Source organism: Drosophila novamexicana, unplaced genomic scaffold (assembly GCF_003285875.2).
Source record: "Drosophila novamexicana strain 15010-1031.04,08,12 unplaced genomic scaffold, DnovRS2.1 tig00000009-arrow-pilon, whole genome shotgun sequence".
Classification (NCBI taxonomy): Eukaryota; Metazoa; Arthropoda; class Insecta; order Diptera; family Drosophilidae; genus Drosophila; species Drosophila novamexicana.
The window spans coordinates 3937740-3961486 of record NW_020824766.1 but is presented as its reverse complement, the minus strand read 5'-3'; the positions used below and the strand labels follow the sequence as shown (position 1 = coordinate 3961486).

Sequence of the window (23747 nt, the reverse complement as noted above, 5' to 3'; positions counted from 1 at the left end):
ATCATCATGAAGTGACACAAGTGAGTCTGACTCTGAATCTCTAGCTCTGGATCTGGCTCTCACATTGCCTGACCGAGGATCACCTCAATGCTCAGTTCAGCGAGCTTGCACCAATCTTGCTTATGACAAGAGAATTCAATTAGATATAGGAAAGCGCGTTAAAAGCGTTCCACAAATTGTTTCTATTCGTAATATGAACAATTTCCAATTATGTGGACCTAGTATATAGCTGCAGACTTAATAGCGAGCATTCGTGCGGTCTTTAAACTTAGATGTGATGCATATTTTTGCTCGCTAACATCATTAAGATTATTTTTTCGCATCTATATGATTTTAAGAGTTTTAGTTTTGCTTATGACAATTCACTTCGTATACAAACAACGATAAAACATAAAAATTGTATAATTGAATCTATTAAAACCAATATTGAAATATATAATATAAAATTATAGTATAAAATTCCTATATCAAGTATGACGTATTAAGGACAATAAAACTTTTTTTTTGCAGCTAATTGATTATTTTTTGCAGCTAATTGACTATGTCCAATCTGTTCTCAAAATTACCCTTCGAAAATTAATCCTAAGCCCGTATTAATCTAGATACAAAAAAAAACATCTACTCAATATTTCTAGATATCTAATATTCCACAATGCTCAACCGCTGCAGACTTAAAGGGCCGATCGGTTTTTTTTTCTTTTATGAAAATGTAAAACACAACTTATTGAGTGCCATTAAACGAAAGACTTAAGCGACAAACTCGTTTTCACCATTTTGTAAACAAGCTACTAATTTCGTATGAAAATGTTGTTCGCTCTCCGCGCTTTTATTTACACAGCTCGGCGGGCATTAAGTGCCCACCTCTTTGCCACATTAGTCCAATACGAATACAAATGGATGCACATTTACAATAAAAACACTCAGGCAGTCGCACACACACACACACACAGTCACAGACACGCACACTTGCAAACTCACTCGCTCGCACACTCACACACACACACAGCTTCAGCGGCGCATGCAATCGCGCGCGATAATAACTGTACTGTGTGTAAAGTCAACGCAACAACAAAAGCAATTCGTAAGAAAAACAAAAAAAATCAACAGCCAACCACATCGAGAAATTCAATGAAAACAAACGAACGCTGGCGGATCGTGCCGCTGCCAACAGCCAACCACAATTCAGCATGAAGAGTTAAAGAGCAGCAACGGCAACAACAACAACAGAAAACAGAAAACAACGAACCCGGCTTTTAACAGTTCAAAGTAGTTAACATTAACAGCAGCAGTAGCAGTAACAGCCGCTGCTGCTCGTGAACAGGAAATTGCGATTGCCCTCTGTAAAACCACGATAAAGCAAGTACCTGATTTTTCTGTTTGCCAGAATGCTAAAAATCAGCGATTTTTGACCATTTCACTTATGTTTTCGATATTTTTTTCATGCTTCACTTATAAAACTAATCACATATGCTGTTGAAATTATTTTTTTATTTATTTGTTTTTATTGTTTTCTTTAAATATTATAAATCAGTCAGCAATTATATTGGGTACCTTTGAGAGTTTATGTTTAAAAGCGGCTAGTAACTAAAAAAATTGTTATGAAATCTCTGTAAGGACGTGATGAGGGAAGTAACTTAGTTTTCTATATGCCATCATATTAAAAATCTATGATTTGTGGGCATTCCCGTTCTATTTTTGATATTTTTACAGGCTTAATTCCTAAAAGAAATTTAAATGGTTATTTTTCTCCATACCTGGTACCGTCAAGAGCTGATTATAAAAAGCTTCCTTTGTTCCACTAATATTTAAGTTCAGAAAATAAATTTATGACAGACTTAACTGAAGCGTCAATTGGGTTTTGAAGACCCTTGCCCAAAGCAGCATAGCAAATGTTGTGTACATTGACGATTATGTGATTATCACCTACGGATTTCCTGCTGGGTTGTTACAGACACAACACCTAAACAGCCATACACACACAGGCACACACACACGCTTACCGAAGACGCGTGCGCGCGCGACTTCAAATGCTGCTGTTGCTGCTGCTGATGATCTTTGAGGCCAGGGCCAGTCAGTCGGTTGGTTGGAGCTCAGAACGATGATGACGATTTAGTCTCGGATGGGCGCTACGCTGCAAAGCATCGCAAGGCTGCAGAATATCGCTACTTGAAATTAACACACGTGAGGATTATAGCACGCGATAAGTCGCGCTCATCGGGAATGTTCGCCGCGTGATTGCTCACGACTTTGTGAGCTCGCTCGTGAGTTTGTGCAAAGCCGTCGCTAAATTGGCAAAAATAAATGAAAAATAATGCGAAAAATATATAAATAGAAATATCGCCTAAAGATTTGTGCAACGAATATAAAAAGTGTGTGTTTTGTGTAAAAGCTAAAATCTAAAGTTAGATCTGAAAATCAATTTCAGCCTAAGAATTTATGCAGTTAGCTGCATAAGAATATTGTGAAAAGGTGAGTGCAGCCAAATTGGAATATTTATGCATAAGCCAGCAGATAAATATGAAAATATTTATAATTTATATACTTTGCGAAATCGAAAAGGTTTAACATATAACTAATAGTGTGATATGTATATGGTTATTTCTTGCATGGGTTTGGTGTTTATATTCATCATTACTAAATCGTTAATTTGAATATTTAAGAGTTGACATTTAACTGATTTATCGTTAGTTAGTCAATGCTGCTATTAAAATGTAATAAAATGCATTAGATCTCCAGCGATGTCATTAAATATGAATAATGCAAATTCTGTGAATACATACTTAGAACTTTATTATTAGCTCGTTATGAAAGAACATAAATGTGCCTATCAATCAAATCTCCAGCTGGCCTCGTAAACTCTTATAACACATAAGTATCAATATCTAAAGGATACCAGTCTATCAGATCTATATAGTCTGGCACTTGCTGGCACATACCTCCGTGTCATGCTCATGGGATTAGCTAAGCGACTACATTTAGGAAGCAAAACTGAAAACAAAGGACGCTCATTGACATGCTCATTAATTATGTTATTGCCTTTTGTGCGATAAGTGTCAAGAAATTATTACAATAGGGCGACGACGAGAGTTGAAAACTTGAAGATATTCAAGCATTTGATTGTCTGACTGCTGCTGCTGCTGCTGGCAATCAAGCAGAAAAGGGCTAAAGGAAGCTGTTTGGAAGGATGAGAGCCGTGCGGCAGGGGGCAGGCGGCAGGGGCAAGAGGCAGGGGGAAGCGGCTGACAGTCAGGAAGCGAACAATTCAAACTAGAGCGTGTGACTCTGGTGAATGGATTTGCATATTGCGATGTCTTTTGGCAGAGGCTAATAATAAAGCATATTATGGGCAATTGTTTATTGTAGTCCATTTTGTGTTCTCTGTCTGTGTGTGAGTGTGCTTGTGTGTGTGTGTGTGTGTGTGTGTGTGTGTGTGTATGTCACCGATATTTGAGTTTGAGCTCGTATTGGATGTGCTCCTGTTTGCCTGCTTGGCTTGGCTCGTCTTGTTCTATTTTGTATCTGCTGCAAAATATTTTCAACAATCGTGGTTTGCCTGTTTGAACACCTTTTTTAAAACACCTTTAAGAAAAAAAGACTCTTCGTCTTGCTTTTAGGTAAATGCCCTTTTATCTGATTTGTAGTGTAGAACATTTTGTTTGCTTTAAAGGACACTTTTTTGTTTATTATTCTTTGCCATGCTTATTGCTGAATATCTTTTCTGTTTGGCCCGCTCTGTCAACGGCTAGTTGATGAGCTTGTTGAAAATGTGTAGATACCTCCAACTGATCTTGTTTTCATTGTTACCCAATTGAATGAGATTCGGTTTGCTTCTGTTCTCTCTCTCAGCGTACAGCGAAGGAAAAGACGGAAAACTTGTATATGAATCTAGTTGAAGGTACTCGAAACTTTGACTGCAATCGACAGCTAAACTATGTCATTTTGTCCGGACATCGTTCTTTATCTACCATTCGATTTAATGGCTACACAAATCCATTGCAGCATAAAACTTTTTACTGGGAAGATTGCACAAGTTGAGGCATTCAAAAAGTTAAAGTTTAAGATCAAAGCATTTCTCGTAATAAAAGTAATTAACATTTGGCTAAAAGGGACAAGGAAATTTCTCTTACAATTTTTTCCTGAAATGAACAAATGAACATTCACAATAGAGATATTTTAATTAGCAATGAGCATGTGGCATGTGCCAAGTTAATTATGTGGAGGATTTTTCTACTTTTGCCAAAGCGAAGAAACCTAACTAAGGCAAACCAATTCTAATTTTGGTTTGAAGGCTAATGAAAGGGAAGTGCAGCGCAATTCATTCCACAAGTTATTTTCACGTTTTTGCCCCTTAAACTAGTTCCTATCTAAATAAGACGCAATATTATAGGTAATTAATTATTTTTAATTATATATTTCAATTGATTTAGTTATTATCTATATAAACTAAAAAGCTAGGTCCTTGAACAGCGCAGCTTGCGAGAATAACTGCCAATTCTTGCTTTAAGTAGTGCTTAAATCGTTTTATGATAGTTTTAAATTATAGCTTGGTCAATACTGAACTAGAGCACTGTCAGTTGTATACATGAGATCCGGCGAGCATACTGCCCTGTGACCCAATAAAGTACAAGCAAGGAATTGCCAAGCATTGGACATAAGCACTTCACGTCTTGGCAATGTTGGCGTAGTACCATGAGCCCATTCCCATTTCCATTCCCGGTAAGTTCGTTATTGTGTCCATATCTTGACACTGCTTGGCCTGGGCAGGAGAAGGGCGAAACAGCGCTTGGCAGTTGCGGCAAGCGCCCAGCAGGTGGTGGCCCGGCGTGATGCTGCTCCTGTGATAATGGCGAACACGCCAGACCGCCACTTTGCATATAAACGCGCACTAATGGACACCAAAGGTGACAGCGAGCGCTGCTAAATTGGCAAACATTAAATTTGCACCTTCACAGCGGCAGCGGCCGGCGCACAAAACCGTGACAATTTTAGGCACAGCGGTGCGCTTTTCCAGAAAACCGAATAAATAAATAAGTAAAAAATTGAATTGCGATGCCAGTGTCGATGGTGATGGCGATGGGGATGGCGAAAACTCGACAAAGTGCCAGAAGAAAAGCTTTAGAAGACGACCCAATATCCAAAGTGCTAAGTGCCAGCGATAATCTTGATCCTCTACGAAACTGTCCAAGCTGTATTCCATTACACTTCGTCTATTCGCGGATTAGCCCATTATAGATCATGTATTGGCTATGTTTATACCATTACCCAGCTCATAATTTCCCATTTAACAAAATTTATTCACTACATTTCATTTTATTTTTTAATTTGTTTTCGAATTTTGCGAAAAAATCTAAGTAGAGTCCTTAAGAGGCACCAATTCCAAACAAGTAAGAAGTTCTAGTCAGGAGCTCCCGACTAGGGGATACCCTAAACCCTCTTCTTCCAACATCAAATGCATATACATATTCTATTTTAGAAGCTATATGTCAAGTTTTGTGACTCTAGCTCTTAATATTTACCAAAATTGCCCAAAAAACAGGATATCGATATCGATTTTTATCGATTGCTTGGAAACGGAGTAAGTTATCGATTATCGGAAACAAACTCGATCTGCGCAAGAACTAGGAGCACCAACATCTAAAATTTCTCTAGCTCTTATAAGTTCTGAGATCCTTGCGTTCATAGATACGGACGGGCGGACGGACAGACGGACATGGCTAGATCGACTCGGCTATTGATGCTGATCAAGAATATATACACTTTATGGGGTCGGAGATGCTTCCTTCTGCCTGTTACATACATTTGGATTTTGCACAAATACAATATACCCTTATACCCATTTTTAATGGGTTCAGGGTATAAAAACCATTTGGTTGAAACTCGAAAACTTTTGAGAGAGACCCAGTCCGAATTCATACATAACTTAGAGCTCAGTCACTTTTCAGTGGACTGAAATTAAAGGACAATTAAGAATGAAATTATTTTATAAAATTTTTCCAAAAATTGTTCTATAACATATAATCCCAAAAAGAATAAGTTTATAAGTAAAAGAATGATTGGGAAACCTTTGTTATATTACGAATGTATATTTCACGAATATTTCCTTTTCGACACGTCCACAATATTTGGCAATTCTCATACTAAATTCAAGCTAACCAAACATTTGAACGCTGATCAAATAATTGACGCAAAATGTTTGTACATTTTTCCAGTTCTTTTTTTTTTTTTTTTAGTTTTGACCTTAGCTTTATGATCACAGAAAACAAGTAACTACGAACATTAGATGTGTGAACACGACCCATCCTCATGCGGGGAGTTGCCGGCAAGGGAAGTGCGACCAGGCCAGGAATCGAGTATTCTTCGTTGCCGTCTTTTGGATGGTGCCAGCCCAAACCGGTCGCTGCATACCTCAATTTCTAACCACGACCTGTGGCAAAAAAAAGTAAAGAGAAACGCAGTGGGTCATCGGTTATGCTGCTTCTTCTTCTTCTTCTTGATATTGCTCTTGTTGTTGTTGTTATTAAGTATTTTCACTGTTGTAGTTGCTTTGTATGTGGCCATGGGCCTTCTCAAGCCTGACAAACAGTTTATCAATAACAACAAGGGCTTTATAAGATTTTACTTTTATTTTCCATTGAATACATATGTTAACTTGTTCACAGGGGCTCGATCCCTGAACTCCGTGCTCTGAGTAAGTGACTATGTCAGCATATATAATATAATATAATATGTAATATGTAAAAATAAATATAAATTTATAGATGAGAAATTGGATAGGTTGATAGGTATATATAAAGTGTGAATATGATCATATAGTCGTAAAATGGATCGTTCGTAATGTTTGCAGTGTGGAAAAGCCGATACTAACTCGTATCTATATAGAGTAACAATTAAAAAATGTTTTATTTATTTAAAGAAAATCATCTAATACTAACACAATTATTATTTTTGCCTATTTCAGATGAACCAGCTGTGCAAAGTATGCGGCGAACCAGCGGCTGGTTTTCATTTTGGAGCATTTACATGCGAGGGCTGCAAGGTAAATTAACCAAATAACTATTTAATGATATTTGTTAAAGACTTCAAGTGCAAAAATCGTGTGAAATGTGTGATAAAAAAAGCTCTCACAAGATGTGCGAAAATGGTCTCGAAATTGGCTTTTACTTTTCGGGGATCAAATATTATTGCTATAATTAAAATTCAATTCGGTAGATTAATCGATTTTTAATTGACTTTAAGTAGATGCGAGGACAATGGGGGAACCTTCAAATGCCATGGGAAAATTTCTGCGAATTTAGAGCAACAGCAGCACCGCACGACTGCTGATGGGCACACGTATATATATATATATATATATATATATATATGTATAGAGAGCACTGAGCTCAAGGCGAGCACAATTGTAAACTGCAGTCAATCAAATAAAAATTACATGCATATTAGATGACTCAGCGCAAAGGCGACAGCCTTTGGCCGGGCATCAAACCTAACTTATTCGCTGAGCATGGCGCTCAATGAACTTCAACATCATCGATGCGAACAAGAAGTCGGGCCACAACATTGGCCCAGCTCCTCTCGAATGAGTCTGCTAAAATACAAAATAAAACAACTACAACACACAAGTAATAAGCACAACAAAAGCTCTCAACCACAATAAATAGTGCATGAAACTCTTTTTCATAATCACCATCAAAGGGGGGGCCCAAAAGCCGTTGGCAATTTATTAACGCACATTTTGTAATTGAAGCGCGGAGCTGGTTGAAATTATGCCACTTGCTGAACTCTAATCACAGCTGTGCACAGGTGCAAAAGCTATCAACAATAATTGATATTTGAAGCCCCAAATCCAGCCATATGTACGTCCCTATGTACGTCCCTAGGGCTACTTTGGCCGAACAACTCTAGATTTCTCCTATGTTCGTGAGTAGATATCAAAAATTTTAGTAATATGGATTATCAATAGAGAAATATTTGAATAATTATAATAAAGTAACAATATATATAATATAAAAAAAAAAGTCTGATTCATTCGACTCAGCAAGACGTTAAAGTCTTCTTTCTGTTATAAACGAAATTAATCTTACGGTTATTGTAATATTCGATAATATTTATAAACTTCGAAGTATCTAAAGTTAAAGCCCCCAGATATGTGAGACTCTCATTGATTGTTTCGGAGAAAGATTTATAATTAAGTCCACAATTCAAGGTTTCGCTCCCATGTAAAGTGATCATTTATGCTCGCAACTGGCCAAGTTTACCATAATGTCTTCTAAAAATTCCTATAGCAGCTTTTAGATGTGGTCCATACTCCGTCATATATAGGATGCCAAGCTATCTCACAGAAAGGATCTGTATTGATTCTGGTTGTCATTCAGACTGTAATACTTAATGCAGTGGAATATATTAAACTATATTTAAACATTTTAAAGAAATCTCTCTTACAGCAGATTATCAAGCAATGGGCTTACAAGTTTGCTTTTATTAAATATACATTTTAAATGGCAGTTTCTGATCGTTCTGTTACTTCGTTTCAGTCCTTCTTCGGCCGCACATACAACAACATCCCAGCGATTGCCGGCTGCAAGCACAACGGAGACTGTGTCATCAACAAGAAGAATCGAACTGCGTGCAAGGCTTGCCGGCTGCGCAAGTGCCTGCTGGTAGGCATGTCCAAGAGCGGATCACGCTATGGCCGCCGCTCCAACTGGTTCAAGATACACTGTTTGCTGCAGGAGCAACAGGGCGGTGGCGGGGGCGCCGGCACTGGCAGCTCCAGCGTGAGCAATGCAAATCTGGATCAGCTGGCGCGGCTGCAGCAAGCGAGCAACCAGGCCCGGCAAACCTACCAGGACAAGACGAATCCCTGCATCAAATCGGCTACGGCAGCAACCTCGCCCAGCATAGCGCTGCAGACGTGCAGTGCAGTGGCGCCGGCTGCGGCATCAACGCCATCCCCCAGCCTGCCCGGATTTCTGCAAGCAGCCAAGTATCTGAACGAGCAGCAGCACCGCCAGCTGAAGCTCGAATCCCGCCTCAGCAACACACCCAGCGATTCCGGCGCCTCCTCGGCCGGTGATCCCACGGACGATGGCACAAGCGTGCTGAGCGCCACGACCAGCACAATTAGGAAGGCGATGCGACAGAGTAGCTCCGCCTATGCGGGCAGCTCTGAGGCGGACATTGCGGAGCAGCAGCAGCGGCGTCACAAGGAGCTGCTCGACATCTTTCGCAGTCACTCGGAGCCGTTGTACAGCTCCTTCACACCGTTCACTCTGCCGCCAGCTCTGATGGCCAGCAGTATGCCGCCCTTGCCACTTTTCAAGGAGCAATTTAAGTCGGAGCTGCTGTTCCCGTTTCCAGCTACCAGTCCGGCGGAGGAGGAGCCTATTGATTTATCACTCCGATCGCGAACGGATGCTGTGAGTCCCGTGGTGAACAGTTCAGACAGTCCACTCAGTGAATCAGCCAACCTGCCATCCGCCTCAACCTCCACGTTTGCACGCAAGCCCACGCCCCTAGACCTGACCCTGGTACGTTCGCAGACGCTCACAGGTTAAGGACCCACACACACACACACATATCCAGGAAGTTGAGGACTTGTGATTACCCGGGAATTCAACAGAGTGCCATGGAAGCCTTCACATATTAAAGTGGGCAGTTCGACGCTGTGGCGCAGTTACTCTGTAATCCCACTTGGTTATTAGCAAAAGATTTGATATTGGTGCCAGTGAAAGTATGTACAAATAAATTGTTTTTAGCTCAATTACAGCACGTAGGCAAGATTTGAAATACTCGTAAGCACATCTAAATATTAATAATGTTTAGCCAAATTTATAAACTGACTGTCATTTAATTGTGTTTTTATATTAATTTATTTAAATATAAGTTTCATTTTAATTTGCATGTTGTTTATCATAATAGACACTCTGTTTGTTTTTTACTTTTAAATAATTTATTTCTTAGACATGTAAGTTATGCAAACACAATGTAAAAGGCAGCAAGAAAAAATAATAATAATAAAAAAAAAAACAATTAAGAAAATCATATCTACAAGTTTTTTCTGTTAGCTGTTATTAACAGCCGAGAGCTGTATGCTATTAACATTATGCTATCAAGAGTATTTTTTTCGGTATATGTTTTATCTGATATCCTAACAATATTGAAATATTTTTATTTTTGCCTCTTAAGGCTCTTAAGCTGGCCCCAGTATTTTCCGCATCTAGTTTGGTATTAAGAGTTGCAGAGAATCGACACATGAACAGACTTAACATGACCATCTACAGCAAATTGTTTAATATATTTGCGATTCAACTGTCACATGACCCGCGCTTATGTGTATATCCATCACAATCCTTGGAAGACAGCAAACTGAGCGAATGTTGCGATGCCTTATTCATTACGTAACTCGGTTGACATATTTCCAAATGTCAGCTATGTGGATATTGACTAAATATATGTAATTATGACAATCCTGTGGACACATGACTTCAGCAACAAACTGACAAGGAGAAGGAAATTAAGCTACAAAGCGCCAAAGGGTTAATTAAATGAAAGTATTTATATTTATATATATATATACATACATATATGTATTTTTCAAAGGCTCGAAATCGAATTCAAGCAAAATAAATGAAAACGAAAATCAAATGACTTAAGCAACGAACTGAAAGTGAAATCATCAAAAACATTGAATGCCTAGAGTTAATCACATATTTATACATGTTTCCGATTGGCTCAGTCACAAATGAAATACACACACGAACACACACACACACACACACACAAATCGAAGACAAATTTAAGCATTCACACATTCATCGATTTGCTGGCTTTGTCTATGTAGAAACACGCCCCCCGAGAGTAACAACGACAAAGTGAGATACCAAAAGCCGAACATAATCCACGACACACGCACAATTAGCAGCGACCAAACAGAAGCAACAGCAGCGGCAACAAATACATAACGTGCAACCAGACTATAGTCCGTCTGGGTCCGGAGTGGTTCCGTCCTGAGCCTGCCTTTAAGATGCATTTATGCATTAAAGCAAAGCGAATGTGAGCGAGTTGGCCGAAGTGTGTGCGTGTGTTGAAGATGCCTGTTGGAGATACTTTCCCAATGATTTTATTGATGTCGCTGATTGTGATCAACAATTGTTCGAAGTGGAAGATTTGGCAAATAAACAGACATCGAGCTAAAAGCTAGACCTGATGCAGTTTGATAAAGTATAAACAACATTTCATCGTTTTTTAAAACCGTCTAAGATAATCGTAGCAGGGTTCTACAAATTTAGTGGCAATTGTAAAAAAAAAAAATGTATGAGTGGCTTAGCTTAAATCTAGATACAGGGTATGTTCAGGTCAAGCAGTCTTGTCATTTTTTTTCTACGTTAAGTACTAGCCGACAAACGCCTATGTCACTTATGTGCTCTTTATTTGCTCTCATAATCCACCCCACTTTTCTTTGCCCCGTCATTTTTGAGGCCAATTCCCTCTTACACACGCGCTTGTATCTGTATCTGTTTGTTCATATGACTCAGATACATCTCGGCCTGTGCGCGTGCGCGGCAGACAAGCAGAGATGGATTGCCGTCAGGGAGTCTGACCGTCAGTTTCTAGTTTCACAGATCCAAGAAGGAGGCTCTGCGCGATCTAAGGCGTGCTTAAAATTCAATTGAATATTGAATTATTGCATTGAATTTCATTGTTTGTAAATGCTGGGGCCAGCTTTTATTGTAAACTGATTTCTTTTTCAGTCATAGATTTATTTATTTATTTCGTTTTTATTGTACGCTCGAAGTTCAACAGTCGTAAATCGTAACAGAATTTGTATTATTTGGATTGTATTACATAAGTAGGTCTTTCTTTGGGTGGTCTTTTTGACGTAGGTTTGGGAAAATCCGTTAAAAGGATAATGCTAATATCCAAAGCTTTCCTGAATTCAAATATTTAGTTTAACTTATTTGGTTAACTGCTAAGAACTACCAAATTAATCATACAGAAGAAATGTTTTTCGGATCCCTTTTTAATTAAATTTTCAACAAATAACATATGTAGTATCTTTTATTTCTTAACCGCGCTCGTTGAGCACCAGCAAAACGCTCTCCGAATTGCGCCGGTGAAATCGCTAAAAGATCAACAAAAAAACGTTGTAACAAGAGTTCAGAGTTGTCAATAAAAATTAATTGCAATTTTATTGCCACTGTACGCAGCTCCTGCATACAAAGTATGCAGAGAATCAATGCGCTGCAGACATTAGGGTATGCGTGCTTTGAAATATGCTTTGTAACACATACATAGAGAATACATTTAAATAAATTCCAAAAACTACTGAACTACAAGTGCAAATATATTGAGTGCTTTGTCAGGGCTAATAACTTAACTTGATTTTTTAAGTCACTTTTGTTGGGAAACGTTTTAATAAGGGTCTACAAATGTCAGCATGTCCAAAACCGGATCCCATACATGAAAACATGCATGGAGATGTAGGCATGTACACACACGTCTACTCCAGAGAGAACAAACAGTGAAGTGACCTGATTTCGGGAGGAAGCAGCAAAACAAAGAAACAACGACTTAAATCAATTCAGTTTCGAACGCTGCTGAGTCAAGCGATTGCCGTCGCCTCCTGCGTGCTTTAAAATGCGCGGCACGTGCGTCGTGCCGACTGCCGAAACAGCTGTTGTGAGCATTACAAATGTTTCCTACAATTGTATAACAGAATGCGAATCGATTTTGTTCTGGCACTCATAAGTATGCAATACTAGCAACGGCGATAGCTATCGATAGTTTTTACATAAGCATATTAGCGATTGTTGCCATTACTTTGAGCAGGTTGGCAGCTCGGATTTGTTTGCTTGAGGCAACAGCACACTTTATAAATTACTTAAAAAACAATGTCCAATAATGTATCCGCTTAGCTCACAAAAACGTTCCTGGACTTTCGCAAACGAGGGTCAGTTGCAAGCATTCCGGGTGGAGCAAAACACCAAGTACATAGAAGAACATGAGACTGAAGCACCATCGTCGGGCAGCCTCGAAAACTTCTTTCTGACGCCGGCTGAGGAGCGACTGCTGCTGAAACAGTATGAAATTTATTTGGTTGACTTTTGCCGACGTTTTGATCCGCCAATGCCAAAATGCGTAATTGGAACTGCATTTCATTACTTCAAGCGTTTTTACTTAAACAATACGCCCATGGACTATCATCCCAAGGAAATATTGTGAGATTGACATTTGTATACGCATGTATAAAGAATAACAAATTCATTTCGTTTATAGAGCTACATGTGTGTTTGTTGCCTGCAAGGTGGAGGAATTTAATGTATCAATCAACCAGTTTGTAAACAATATAAAAGGCGATCGCAATAAAGCCACCGACATTGTCCTCTCGAATGAGCTACTGTTAATTGGCCAACTAAACTATTACCTCACAATACACAATCCGTTCCGCCCGATTGAGGGTTTTCTAATAGATATCAAGGCATGAAACTGATTCTGTTAATCTGTTAACTTAATTTTGACTCACACCTTCATTAAAATAACTTACAGACTCGCAGCAATATGCAAAATCCAGATCGTTTGCGTCCGCAAATAGATAGTTTCATCGATTCAACGTTCTTCACGGACGCCTGCCTGCTGCACACTCCTTCGCAAATTGGCCTGGCTGCAGTGCTGCATGCGGCCAGTAAGGAGCAGGAGAATCTAGATAGTTATGTCACAGACTTACTCTTTGTGTCTGCGCGAGAGAAGCTCCCGGGTCTAATTGATGCAGTGCGCAGTGAGTATTGTTGATATGCGCGTGTACGCACCTATAAAACCATCCATACTTTACAGAAATACGTATGCTGGTCAAAAACTATCAGCCGCCTGATCGCGAAAAAGTTAAGGCCATTGAAAAAAAATTAGACAAGTGTCGCAATCAAAATAACAATCCCGACAGCGAACTGTAAGTAACATTATCTGCATCTTACACACTTCATGTCTACAGAAATATTCATGTCAATTGCAGATATAAGGAGCGTTTGCGACGTTTATACACCGATGAGGATGACATGCCCGCCGAGGATGCTTCTTTTCACATAGCCGATGTCAGTTCGGATACCTCCGCCATGAATATTAGCCAATAAAACTTGTTAATCGACAGTTATTATCAGTAAAAATTTATACGTTTGAATAAATTTTACACAAAATTATTGAATTCAATTTGAAAATATAATGGCTGCCTGAGCGGCTATGACTAATGCCAGCGGAAGTGATAAGACTGCTATGTTCAATTAGCCAAATCATATATATTAATTTAAGGTAGCAGTTAACCCGGCTAAAACTCACTTTATAACAAAACTAAATGTTGTAATTATTCATATTTAGGATTAGTCGCATATTGACCTTAACGAATCAAGATATTGAACACGAACTTTCTTCTTTCGCGTTCTTCTTGCACTCGATTGCAAGTTGCTCCTTATTACATTTAACTTCCTCATTAAGAGTCGACACTTTATTCTCCAAGACGTTTATTTTTTCTTCGCAGGCCTTAATTTTTAAATCTTTAATTTCGTCCTTTATCTACAATAATAAATATATGTTTTCAACTTCATTATTTACAGTAATAAGGAACTGCACTTACCAACTGTTCAGCTATTCGGGCATTTTCTAAATTTGCTAATAGCTTATTACGCTCTTCCGTAAAATATTGGAACATTAAATAAATAATGAAACATATTCCAGTAGTAATCAAAAGTCCCAAGTTTTCAAGCATTTCGAAGCACGACAACTGACTCACTCTGGCGTATGCAATGATAATGTTATCTGTAGGTCACATCTAAAATTATACCATTAAAACTTAAAACACACTTTTATTAAAATTAAGATGCCCGAAAAGAAGTAATTTTTATTATTTAAATTTGAGAAAAGCATTAAAAACTTTTTTTATTTACTGCTTCAACTTACTAAGCTTACGACAAAATATTTAAATTAATCAGGTATATAAGTGTTATCGATCTATCGATTTCCAGCTATGACATTCTCTGGAAAAGTCTTCAAATTTAATTACGCTGTTTTGGTAACGCTGTCGTTTTTTAATAAAAAAAACTAATATCATCCTAGGACGGTTTTCAATGGGCTTATACCGATAACAATCAATAAAAAACGTACGGAATCAACTGTGTGATAAGAATTAATGTATCAGAATTGAAAAGCCATTTGATCATTTATATCGATTTGAAATTATGCCAGTCTCTAGGATCTGTGACTCATTTCAAAGAGTTGGCATGTCCGATTAGATTACTACAAAATAAAACTTATTGCTCACAAAATAAGCTTTGCCACAACTCGGTGTACGATCGAATTTCCGAGTAACCAAAAAATGTGTACAAGATCATACATAATTGATCCTGTATTGTGTTGCTTTACTCGATTTCATTTCTTATTTGTTTATTGGCTGCGCAGGGCACCAACTAAATTTCAGGAAAAGCACAAGCCATTAAATCTTTATTGCATATACCATGTACATACTAATAGGTACGAACGAAGAATTCAACAGATGCTAGCCGCTCAAAGGTCAGCCAAAGAGATTGGAAAGTATACTGAGTCAATGTAGATCCTTGCTCCTAGCTCCTTGTCTGCATTGTGATTATCCTGTAGGGTTCTATTGTTGGCTAGCTTGAGGAGTGCTGCTGGCGTCGGTTGCGTGCGTTGCACGATTTAAGGATATCATATTTTTATATTTACTCAAAGTTGATTTGCAAGAACTCCAAAATCCTTTCTCTTCCATTTTTTTTTCCAAATTATGAATTTGCTGATCTTTGCGTGCGATCTCCAACGCAAGCTGTTGTTGTTTTTCCTCCATTTGCTTATGATATTTAAGAAAGCTTAGTTTCACTTCTTCCTTTCTGATATCATCCCTCAACTGCAATATTGAATTGGTTTTTTGTTTACAATCAACGCTACAATATATACAATACAATACAATATTCGGCGCACCTTTTGTTCATTTTCTCTGCGCCATTCAAGCTCGTCTTTTAATTTACCACGATCTTTCGTAAAATTAAAAAATACTAAGTATAGTACATAACATAATACACACAACAAAATAAGCTCTAGACTCATTTTTAACACGCCAGCTTTTTTATTCACACTGACTCACAGCTGAGTGCTCGCGATAAAGATTATCTGTAGTGTAAATGCATAAAAATTATATTTACCTCACTATATTAGTGATAGTAAATAAATTTATAAAAGATAATAAATTTAGACTTTATTCAATATAAAAAACGTATATATTTTTAAAAAACTCTCAACTCAACTCTCAACAATAGAAAAAATAAAACTCTTTTTAGTATTAGATATCGATATATCGATTGAAAATATGACATTCTCTGCGAAAGGTGACGTTCTTGAACGTTAAGATATATAATTAAACTAGTAAGAGGTTATAGTCGGGAGCTCGCAACTAAGGGATAGGTTCTGAGATCCTTGCGTTCATACATACGGACATACGGACGGACGGACGGACGGACAGACAGACGGACATGGCTAGATCGACTCGGCTATTGATGCTGATCAAGAATATATATACTTTATCGGGTCGGAGATACTTCCTTCTGCCTGTTACATACATTTGGATTTTGCACAAATACAATATACCCTTATACCCATTTTTAATGGGTTCAGGGTATAAAAATAGCCAGATAAGCTTGCGTCAATATGACAGTAAATTGTGTATATATTATTTATAATTAAAATAGAAAATCTTGCTTAGTAGCTGCATGGTATAATCGATTTTTGAATACAAATTACATTTAAGAAAACAAGAAAGAGCGGATACCTTCCGCAGCACGAATACTGAATTCCCTTGCAGACAAATAGATTACGATATTGCATACATGTGAAAAGATATTTAGAGCCCAGAATTGGCGAATTTGGTTATTTGTTGGAAAAAAAGGCCGTTCTCCACAAAAACAAATTTTCGAGGAGCATCGTAGAACTCGGATACCGAACTTTTTTTAAGTTTCGACCGATCGGGACGATCGGTAGCTAAATAATATTATATAGCTAGCAGCACAATTAGATAGTGCGTCAAAAATTGTTTAACTTTCTGAAAATTGCGCCAAGCGAAATTGCTGACGACTGAAGTAAACATCAGATTTATGACGCGCAAAAGCGATTGCCACAATTACAAAGATTTCAAACTGATCAAAGCAGTTTTTTTTTTTAAAACACAGACATTTATGTAAAGATTAGGATCCCCTTACAAACCACTAGCAATGAACGATCTGATGACAAAGTGAAATTCATTATGGCGACCAAAGATTTAAACAGATAGCTACGAGCTATCAAAGATGAAGCGACAGCAAACTATCTTAAAATGGTCAACCCATTTACAAGTGATCCTGCATATAGCCTCTGGTAAGCAAGAGAAGAAATACTATAATAGTCGACAGTAATGGCACTTGCACTCAGTCTTTCACCCAAATACAGAGTATGGTGCTGAAACAGTGGGGGATGTAAGCCAATTTGTTTGATACTCCCTAAAAGATGATTTTGCCAATAAGTCAGATCACAATCTCAGAAGTATATAACGTGCATAAATCCTAAAAAATCGCCTGGGTATGATAAAATGGACGGGTATACTATTAAAAAACTACCTTCAGAATGCATCAGATTGCTCTGGATTACTTCTCTAACGAATGGAAATGTGCTGAGGTTATTATGTTGCTCAAACCAAATAAGCCAGAATATTGTACATCATCGTACCATCGTCTACTAAATATGATGTTATCTGTGTTGGACGATCTTGCCGCCATACCCGAACACCAATTTGGGTTCAGAAGAGGACACAGAACTTTTAAGCAATGCCCTCAAATTGTAGAAAACATCACAATTGCCTTTGAGACCGAAGAGGATTGCGCAGGCGTGTTCTTCGATGTGAAACATGCGTCTGATAGCATGTTGCATTCTGGCTTATTATTCAAAATTAAACAAGTAAGAGGTTCTAGTCGGAAGGGAATACCCTGAACCCTTTTATTCCAACACCAAATGCAGTTCGCGCAACGCGCTCGTTTGAAGTAATAATGATAAATTAAAAAAAAAAAGTTCCCTTGGCAGGGTTCGAACTCGCAGCTGACCGCAATACTTGCTGCCGACTCTACTCAACAGCCACACAAGCCAAAAAAAAAAAAAATTCTTTCCCAGGTAGGGCTCGAACTCGCGACAGACCGCACCACTTACTATGCCTCCACTCAACAGCCACACCAAAAACGAAACATTTTTGAGAAAAAAACGAATTAAAATAGCAGCACAGAAAACAATCGCAATTACAATGCTGTTAATAGAATTCGAATGGGTGTATGACATGTATACAGGAATTCTTGGAATTTGTTTTTTTCTTAACCGGTCTTAATGTGAATTTTCTACATTATATCTTATGGTACTATATATTTGTGCATTAAAATTGTGGCTTAATTGGTGGGCAATATAAGTTGGGTTATTAACTTGATTTATAACTCTGCAGTGGTAGCGAGGAGTTGGGATAGGTATAAAATGACAAATACATAATATTCTAGAAGCAACATATCAATTTGGTGGCTCTAGCTTCTATTATTTACCTAAGTTGCTCAAAAAACTAAATTTTGATATCGAATTTTATCGATTACTTGGAAACGGAGTAAGCTATCGACTATCGGAAACAAACTCGATCTGCGCAGGCACTAGGAGGGCCTACAGCTCAAATTTCAAGTCTCTAGATCTTATATGTTCTAATATCCTTGCGTTCATACATACGGACGGACAGACAGACGGACATGTACTATATTACCTTATAATAAAGTCGTATTTCACTAGCATAACATTTTATGTCCCAGAACAGCATACAAGATATATTTATTAAACAAATAAGTATATATGTATATATATATAGTGGCTGGTGAGAATCTTGAAACAGTTTTATATATAGAAATGAACTTGTCACGAGATAAAGCTACAACTCTAGAACTGTGTTATTTGCAATCTTTCAGCTGTTGAATGAAGCTCACTTAAAAGCTAGATTTTGGTGCCTTATATTTTATACCCTTGCAGAGGATTTTATAACTTTATCATAAAATGTGTAACAACAGACGAGTTGATGTCCGTCTGATCGTCTGTCTGTTTCATAACCTACTCCTTTCTCAGTTTTAAAGATAGAACAATCGGTCGAAATTTGGGTTCTTTTATAGAAAGCTTATTTTTATTAAGATAACTTGACCAAACTCAGGAATTGTTAGTTCCACTATGCTCCTCGTATATATGCCAAATCTTATCAGCATCGGATAACTATATCATATAGCTGTTAATATATATACAAAATCTGATCAACATCGCACCACTTTATTATACAGCTTCCATAGGATCGAGCAAAATATGCTGTTTTCCAAAATATTTTTATCAAACTCAGCATTTACGGGCTTCACTATTCTCACATATCAGCAGAACCCTGGGCAAATGCAAGCGTATTAAATCATAAGCGTGTCGAGGGTATTCTTACTTTCACTTTAATCTTTAAGCTCTTGACCCACTGCTTATCGCTTATCAGTTGCTCAGCTGCTCGAGAGCTTTCAACTAATTCACATTTTTCAGTCAATTATTGTGCGTGTTGATTTTCGGTTCCACATTCGCAGCTTGAACAAAATGAAATCTGTTTTATTTTCATATATGCTATACTTATGCCTAATGTTCATCCTAGGCGAAACACAGGCTAGCGAAAATGAGGTATAAACCAGCTTATTTAATTGAAGTTTGCGTGAAGTTCATTCATTAATCGTACTTTCTTGTAAGGCAACCACAATAACAGAGGAGCAGTGCGGAAAGTACTTCTATAAGGCTGTGAGTCCTTTGTTAAAAGACATACATCAGATGAAGGAAGAAATCGAAAACAATAATAATAAAATTGAAGGCAAAGACAGAGAAATCAAGCAACTGCAGGAAAAGCTGAACCAACGTAATGATTTGGTGATCGAGGAACTGAGAGCTCAGAATGAATTCTACAAACAGAGTATCAAAGAGCTAGCGAGCCACGTTTTGTCCATAAACGAGCAAATAAGTATACCCAATTCCAATGCCTTGAAAACTCAGGACTATGAAGAGCAGCTGGAGAAACAAAAGAAGTCAATTGATCAACAGGCCCAACAAATACCCGAGCTCAAAAACGAAATCAACATTTGTGCCAAGAAATTAAAAAGATGCGAAGAGAAGCCCGTTTACGGTGAATGCACCGACTTTGCTGATGCTCCGGGTATTCATGAGATGAAACCGGATCTAGAAGATTCGTTCGATGTACTATGTGATAGTGCGACAGCAGGTCCTGGATGGACGGTTATCCAGCAGCGAATCAACGGTAAAGAGGATTTCTATAGGGACTGGGCCACATACCGTGAAGGCTTCGGGGCCTTTGATGGTGACTTTTTCTTAGGACTTGAAAAGATTCATCGCTTGACGCGCGTCCAGCCTCATGAGCTCTACATACATATGGAAGAATTTGATGGTAACACCAAATACAGAAGATACGATCAATTTGCCATTTCCGGTGAGGAGGACCAGTACACCTTGATCACCTTGGGTAAATCTAACGGGAGTGCAGCAGGTGATCAGTTGGAATACCATAAAGATAAGAAATTCAGCACATTCGATCGTGACAATGACAATTGGGAGTCTGTCCACTGCGCAAGCCGAGACAATCGTGGTGGTGGTTGGTGGTACGGTGCATGTACATACAGGTATTGATCGCCACAGCTTTATCAAAACAATTTATATGCAAATAATTTAAATAATGTTTTATTTTTATTTTTGTAGCAATTTAAATGGCAAATACTATGATCATCAGGTGTTCAATTATGATGCCATATATTGGAAAGGGCTCACCAACTTGAAGACAGTCAAAATGCTTATACGCCCCATAAGCAATGGAAAATAAAATAAAAAAACTAATATGTATAGTATTTATTGTAAAAAAAACTTAAATTGTTGTACAATTTTTTTATAAATACATGCAGACGCTGTATTCTCAACAAAAATCCACAACAACTGGTACAAATATATTAAAATCAACCTATATCAAATAAATTTAAATGAAATATCTTAGAATTCGATATTATAACAAAATCCATTTTTTACTTCTATATAAAGTTGGATGCAAATAAAATCAATGGAGTCCTTGAAGTTGCCTCTCAGTAGACTGTTGGCTAGAGAAACCAATCTAAAGGTCTTTTCCAGGTTTTAGAGATTCAAGCTGATAAGTTGGACAGGTGGAAAAATAGCTATACCAAATGTAAAAGTTTTATTAATTATTGCGTTCCATCTCCTAGCTACGTACTCCAAAGTATTTGAAAAAATATTTTTAAAAAGAATGTTATCCGTGCTGGACGATCTTGCCGTCATACCCGAGCACCAATTTAGGTTCAGAAGAGGACACGGACACGGAACTATTGAGCAGTGCCATCGAATTGTAACCCGCTGCTGAAGGTAAGCACAACGCAGCTGCCTTGCATTGTAAACTTTATTAACTCTATCCCTTTGCAGGCCTACAAGTACGACCCGTACGAGAAGAAGTTCACCGTGGAGCATTATGAGCACAAAGCCATGCAAGGCTTGCGGCATCACACTAGGCACACTTGGTCGACAGGGCAGCGCTCGTGTCCATCGACTTCTGGAGAAGTGTCTACATGCCAAGGGCATTGCGACCATCCCCATTTTGCTGTCTGAGATCTTTCCACAGAAGCTGGCACTGTTTGCTGATTGCATTGATGCCTACGTGCAGATTGCCCGCCTGCGCCTGTCCATTAATTGTGGCTCAGCCTTTGAGCAGCCACTGCTGAATCCGTATGAGCTATCCGTGGTGCTGGGCGACATTGAGTGGACGCCAGATAATGCTTATCCTATGGACTTCTATGCCAGCGGCAGCCTGGGCCCCTGGACGCCTAACTTTAAGCCACCAGCGCTGGGAGAATGTGAGAACCGGCCATCGGCAGACTGTTGTGGCCGCTGCACGCGTGACGACATATGACATATGGTGCATTGGCATATTGACATATTGATTGACATATGGCAGCATTGGCCGACATACTTGATTTCAAGAAGGGCTAAACGATTAAACAATATGCAGTTTGAGGGCACCTGAAGCTTTCCTCATTTCTCTCAAGCGTCTTAAGCGACTTAATGCTAAGTAACTAGCTGATTTAGTTTATGTGCCCGCCCAGCCCAAATGTAATATGGTATAGCTACTAATTTAAGTTAGTACAAATTTGATTTCTAGCTTATGTAGCGCTATGTTTAATACATTAGCGCAACTTTTCTGCTCATTTCTAGTTTTTAGTTACATTTCCAGAAACAAATCTAACAAATGCAAACTAAATTTTGTTTCAATTATTTCAATGCCAGGTATATGTACATGCATGCTATATATATTAACTGCCGATTTGGTGTAATCTTCTGGACTCTAACATTTGCTTCGCAATGAAGCATTACAATCACGCCATGTATTTATATATCCAAATAAATCTCCTATGATTGCAGAGCTACATCTTGAATGTTTTTGATTTCTATGTTCAGCTGATGTATGTTAACTATGTAAAGATATCTATGCGTAGTAAAAACCAATTGTAAGGAGGCAATGTGTATAAAGTTGCTTATCTTATAACTAACTAACTCAATAGGAAGCGGAATTTTTAACAATAGGCAACACAGTGGGCCTTAAGGCGAAGTCGGCTTCCGGATATAAAACTTTGTTGATTGTCATCCGGCTCAGACTGCCTTTTAAAACTAAACAAGTAAGAGGTTCTAGTCGGGAGCTCCCGACTAGGGAATACCCTGAACCCTCTTATTCCAACACCAAATGCAGTTGTTGCGTTGATGTTTTCGCTAGCTGCCCATCCAATTGCACAGGTACTTATAACTTTGGTTTTCTGTTAACCGATCTTAATGATATTTTCTACAGTATACCTTATTGTAGCATAGAATATTTGTGTATTCTCAAAAAGTCAGTTGACATATATATAATATTCTAGAAGCAACATATCACTTTTGGTGACTCTAGCTCTTAATATTTACCCAATTTGCTCAAAAGACAGGATGTCGATATTGATTTTTATCGATCGGAAACAAACTCGATCTGCGCAGGCACTAGGAGGACCTACATCTAAAATTTCAGTCTCTAGCTCTCATAGGTTCTAAGATCCTCGCGTTCATACATACGGACGGACGGACGGACCGACGGAAGTGCAGTAAATAATCGTACTTTCTTGAACAACAGAGGAGCAGTGCGGAAAGTAAATTTATAAGGCTGTGAGTCCTTTGTTAAGGAAGAAATCGAAAACAATAACAATAAAATTGAAGGCAAAGACAGAGAAATCAAGCAACTGCAGGAAAAGCTGAACCAACGTAATGATTTGGTGATCGAGGAACTGAGAGCTCAGAATGAATTCTACAAACAGAGTATCAAAGAGCTAGCGAGCCACGTTTTGTCCATAAACGAGCAAATAAGTATACCCAATTCCAATGCCTTGAAAACTCAGGACTATGAAGAGCAGCTGGAGAAACAAAAGAAGTCAATTGATCAACAGGCCCAACAAATACCCGAGCTCAAAAACGAAATCAACATTTGAAGCCCGTTTACGGTGAATGCACCGACTTTGCTGATGCTCCGGGTATTCATGAGATGAAACCGGATCTAGAAGATTCGTTCGATGTACTATGTGATAGTGCGACAGCAGGTCCTGGATGGACGG

General features: G+C 38.3%; 4 protein-coding genes and 1 long non-coding RNA gene across 6 annotated transcripts; 4 read left to right on the top strand and 1 right to left on the bottom strand.

Annotated features, from left to right (window-relative positions):
- The first annotated feature begins 6958 nt into the window (after positions 1 to 6958).
- LOC115768455 (protein embryonic gonad) lies at positions 6959 to 9554 on the top strand. The gene is made up of 2 exons (XM_030713021.1): positions 6959 to 7036; positions 8532 to 9554. The coding sequence occupies exons 1-2, from the start codon at positions 6959 to 6961 to the stop codon at positions 9552 to 9554; spliced, it is 1101 nt and encodes a 366-aa protein (XP_030568881.1).
- A 3281-nt stretch (positions 9555 to 12835) lies between these two features.
- Positions 12836 to 14189, top strand: LOC115768325 (cyclin-H). Its single transcript, XM_030712882.1, has 5 exons — positions 12836 to 13217; positions 13276 to 13477; positions 13546 to 13774; positions 13831 to 13942; positions 14006 to 14189. Exons 1-5 carry the CDS (start codon positions 12901 to 12903, stop codon positions 14121 to 14123), a joined length of 978 nt encoding a protein of 325 aa, XP_030568742.1. The 5' UTR covers positions 12836 to 12900; the 3' UTR covers positions 14124 to 14189.
- LOC115768331 lies at positions 14141 to 16234 on the bottom strand. Of its 2 annotated transcripts, none has more exons than XR_004018509.1 (4): positions 15976 to 16234; positions 14944 to 15901; positions 14621 to 14835; positions 14141 to 14559 (listed from the first exon to the last, which is right to left on the bottom strand). It is a non-coding gene; the product is annotated as an uncharacterized LOC115768331 (long non-coding RNA). The 2 variants fall into 2 exon arrangements; XR_004018510.1 differs by having other exon boundaries at positions 14621 to 14815.
- Positions 16235 to 19634: 3400 nt separating this feature from the next.
- Positions 19635 to 21040, top strand: LOC115767899 (microfibril-associated glycoprotein 4-like). The gene is made up of 3 exons (XM_030712275.1): positions 19635 to 19737; positions 19804 to 20741; positions 20818 to 21040. Exons 1-3 carry the CDS (start codon positions 19657 to 19659, stop codon positions 20936 to 20938), a joined length of 1140 nt encoding a protein of 379 aa, XP_030568135.1. The 5' UTR covers positions 19635 to 19656; the 3' UTR covers positions 20939 to 21040.
- A 549-nt stretch (positions 21041 to 21589) lies between these two features.
- Positions 21590 to 23624, top strand: LOC115769058 (2-(3-amino-3-carboxypropyl)histidine synthase subunit 1-like). Its single transcript, XM_030713775.1, has 2 exons — positions 21590 to 21971; positions 23356 to 23624. Exons 1-2 carry the CDS (start codon positions 21590 to 21592, stop codon positions 23622 to 23624), a joined length of 651 nt encoding a protein of 216 aa, XP_030569635.1.
- The last annotated feature ends 123 nt before the right edge of the window (positions 23625 to 23747 follow it).

Bases quoted from the DNA above. Each gene is read 5' to 3' on its own strand.
- LOC115768455 (XM_030713021.1), top strand. From the start codon at position 6,959: ATGAACCAGCTGTGCAAAGTATGCGGCGAACCAGCGGCTGGTTTTCAT. The intron at 7,037-8,531 runs GTAAATTAACCA...ACTTCGTTTCAG, and splicing joins TTACATGCGAGGGCTGCAAG to TCCTTCTTCGGCCGCACATA.
- LOC115768325 (XM_030712882.1), top strand. From the start codon at position 12,901: ATGTATCCGCTTAGCTCACAAAAACGTTCCTGGACTTTCGCAAACGAG. The intron at 13,218-13,275 runs GTGAGATTGACA...TTTCGTTTATAG, and splicing joins TATCATCCCAAGGAAATATT to AGCTACATGTGTGTTTGTTG. The intron at 13,478-13,545 runs GCATGAAACTGA...AATAACTTACAG, and splicing joins GTTTTCTAATAGATATCAAG to ACTCGCAGCAATATGCAAAA.
- LOC115767899 (XM_030712275.1), top strand. From the start codon at position 19,657: ATGAAATCTGTTTTATTTTCATATATGCTATACTTATGCCTAATGTTC. The intron at 19,738-19,803 runs GTATAAACCAGC...CTTTCTTGTAAG, and splicing joins CACAGGCTAGCGAAAATGAG to GCAACCACAATAACAGAGGA. The intron at 20,742-20,817 runs GTATTGATCGCC...TTATTTTTGTAG, and splicing joins TACGGTGCATGTACATACAG to CAATTTAAATGGCAAATACT.
- LOC115769058 (XM_030713775.1), top strand. From the start codon at position 21,590: ATGAGCACAAAGCCATGCAAGGCTTGCGGCATCACACTAGGCACACTT. The intron at 21,972-23,355 runs GTGAGAACCGGC...ATAAAATTGAAG, and splicing joins GCCACCAGCGCTGGGAGAAT to GCAAAGACAGAGAAATCAAG.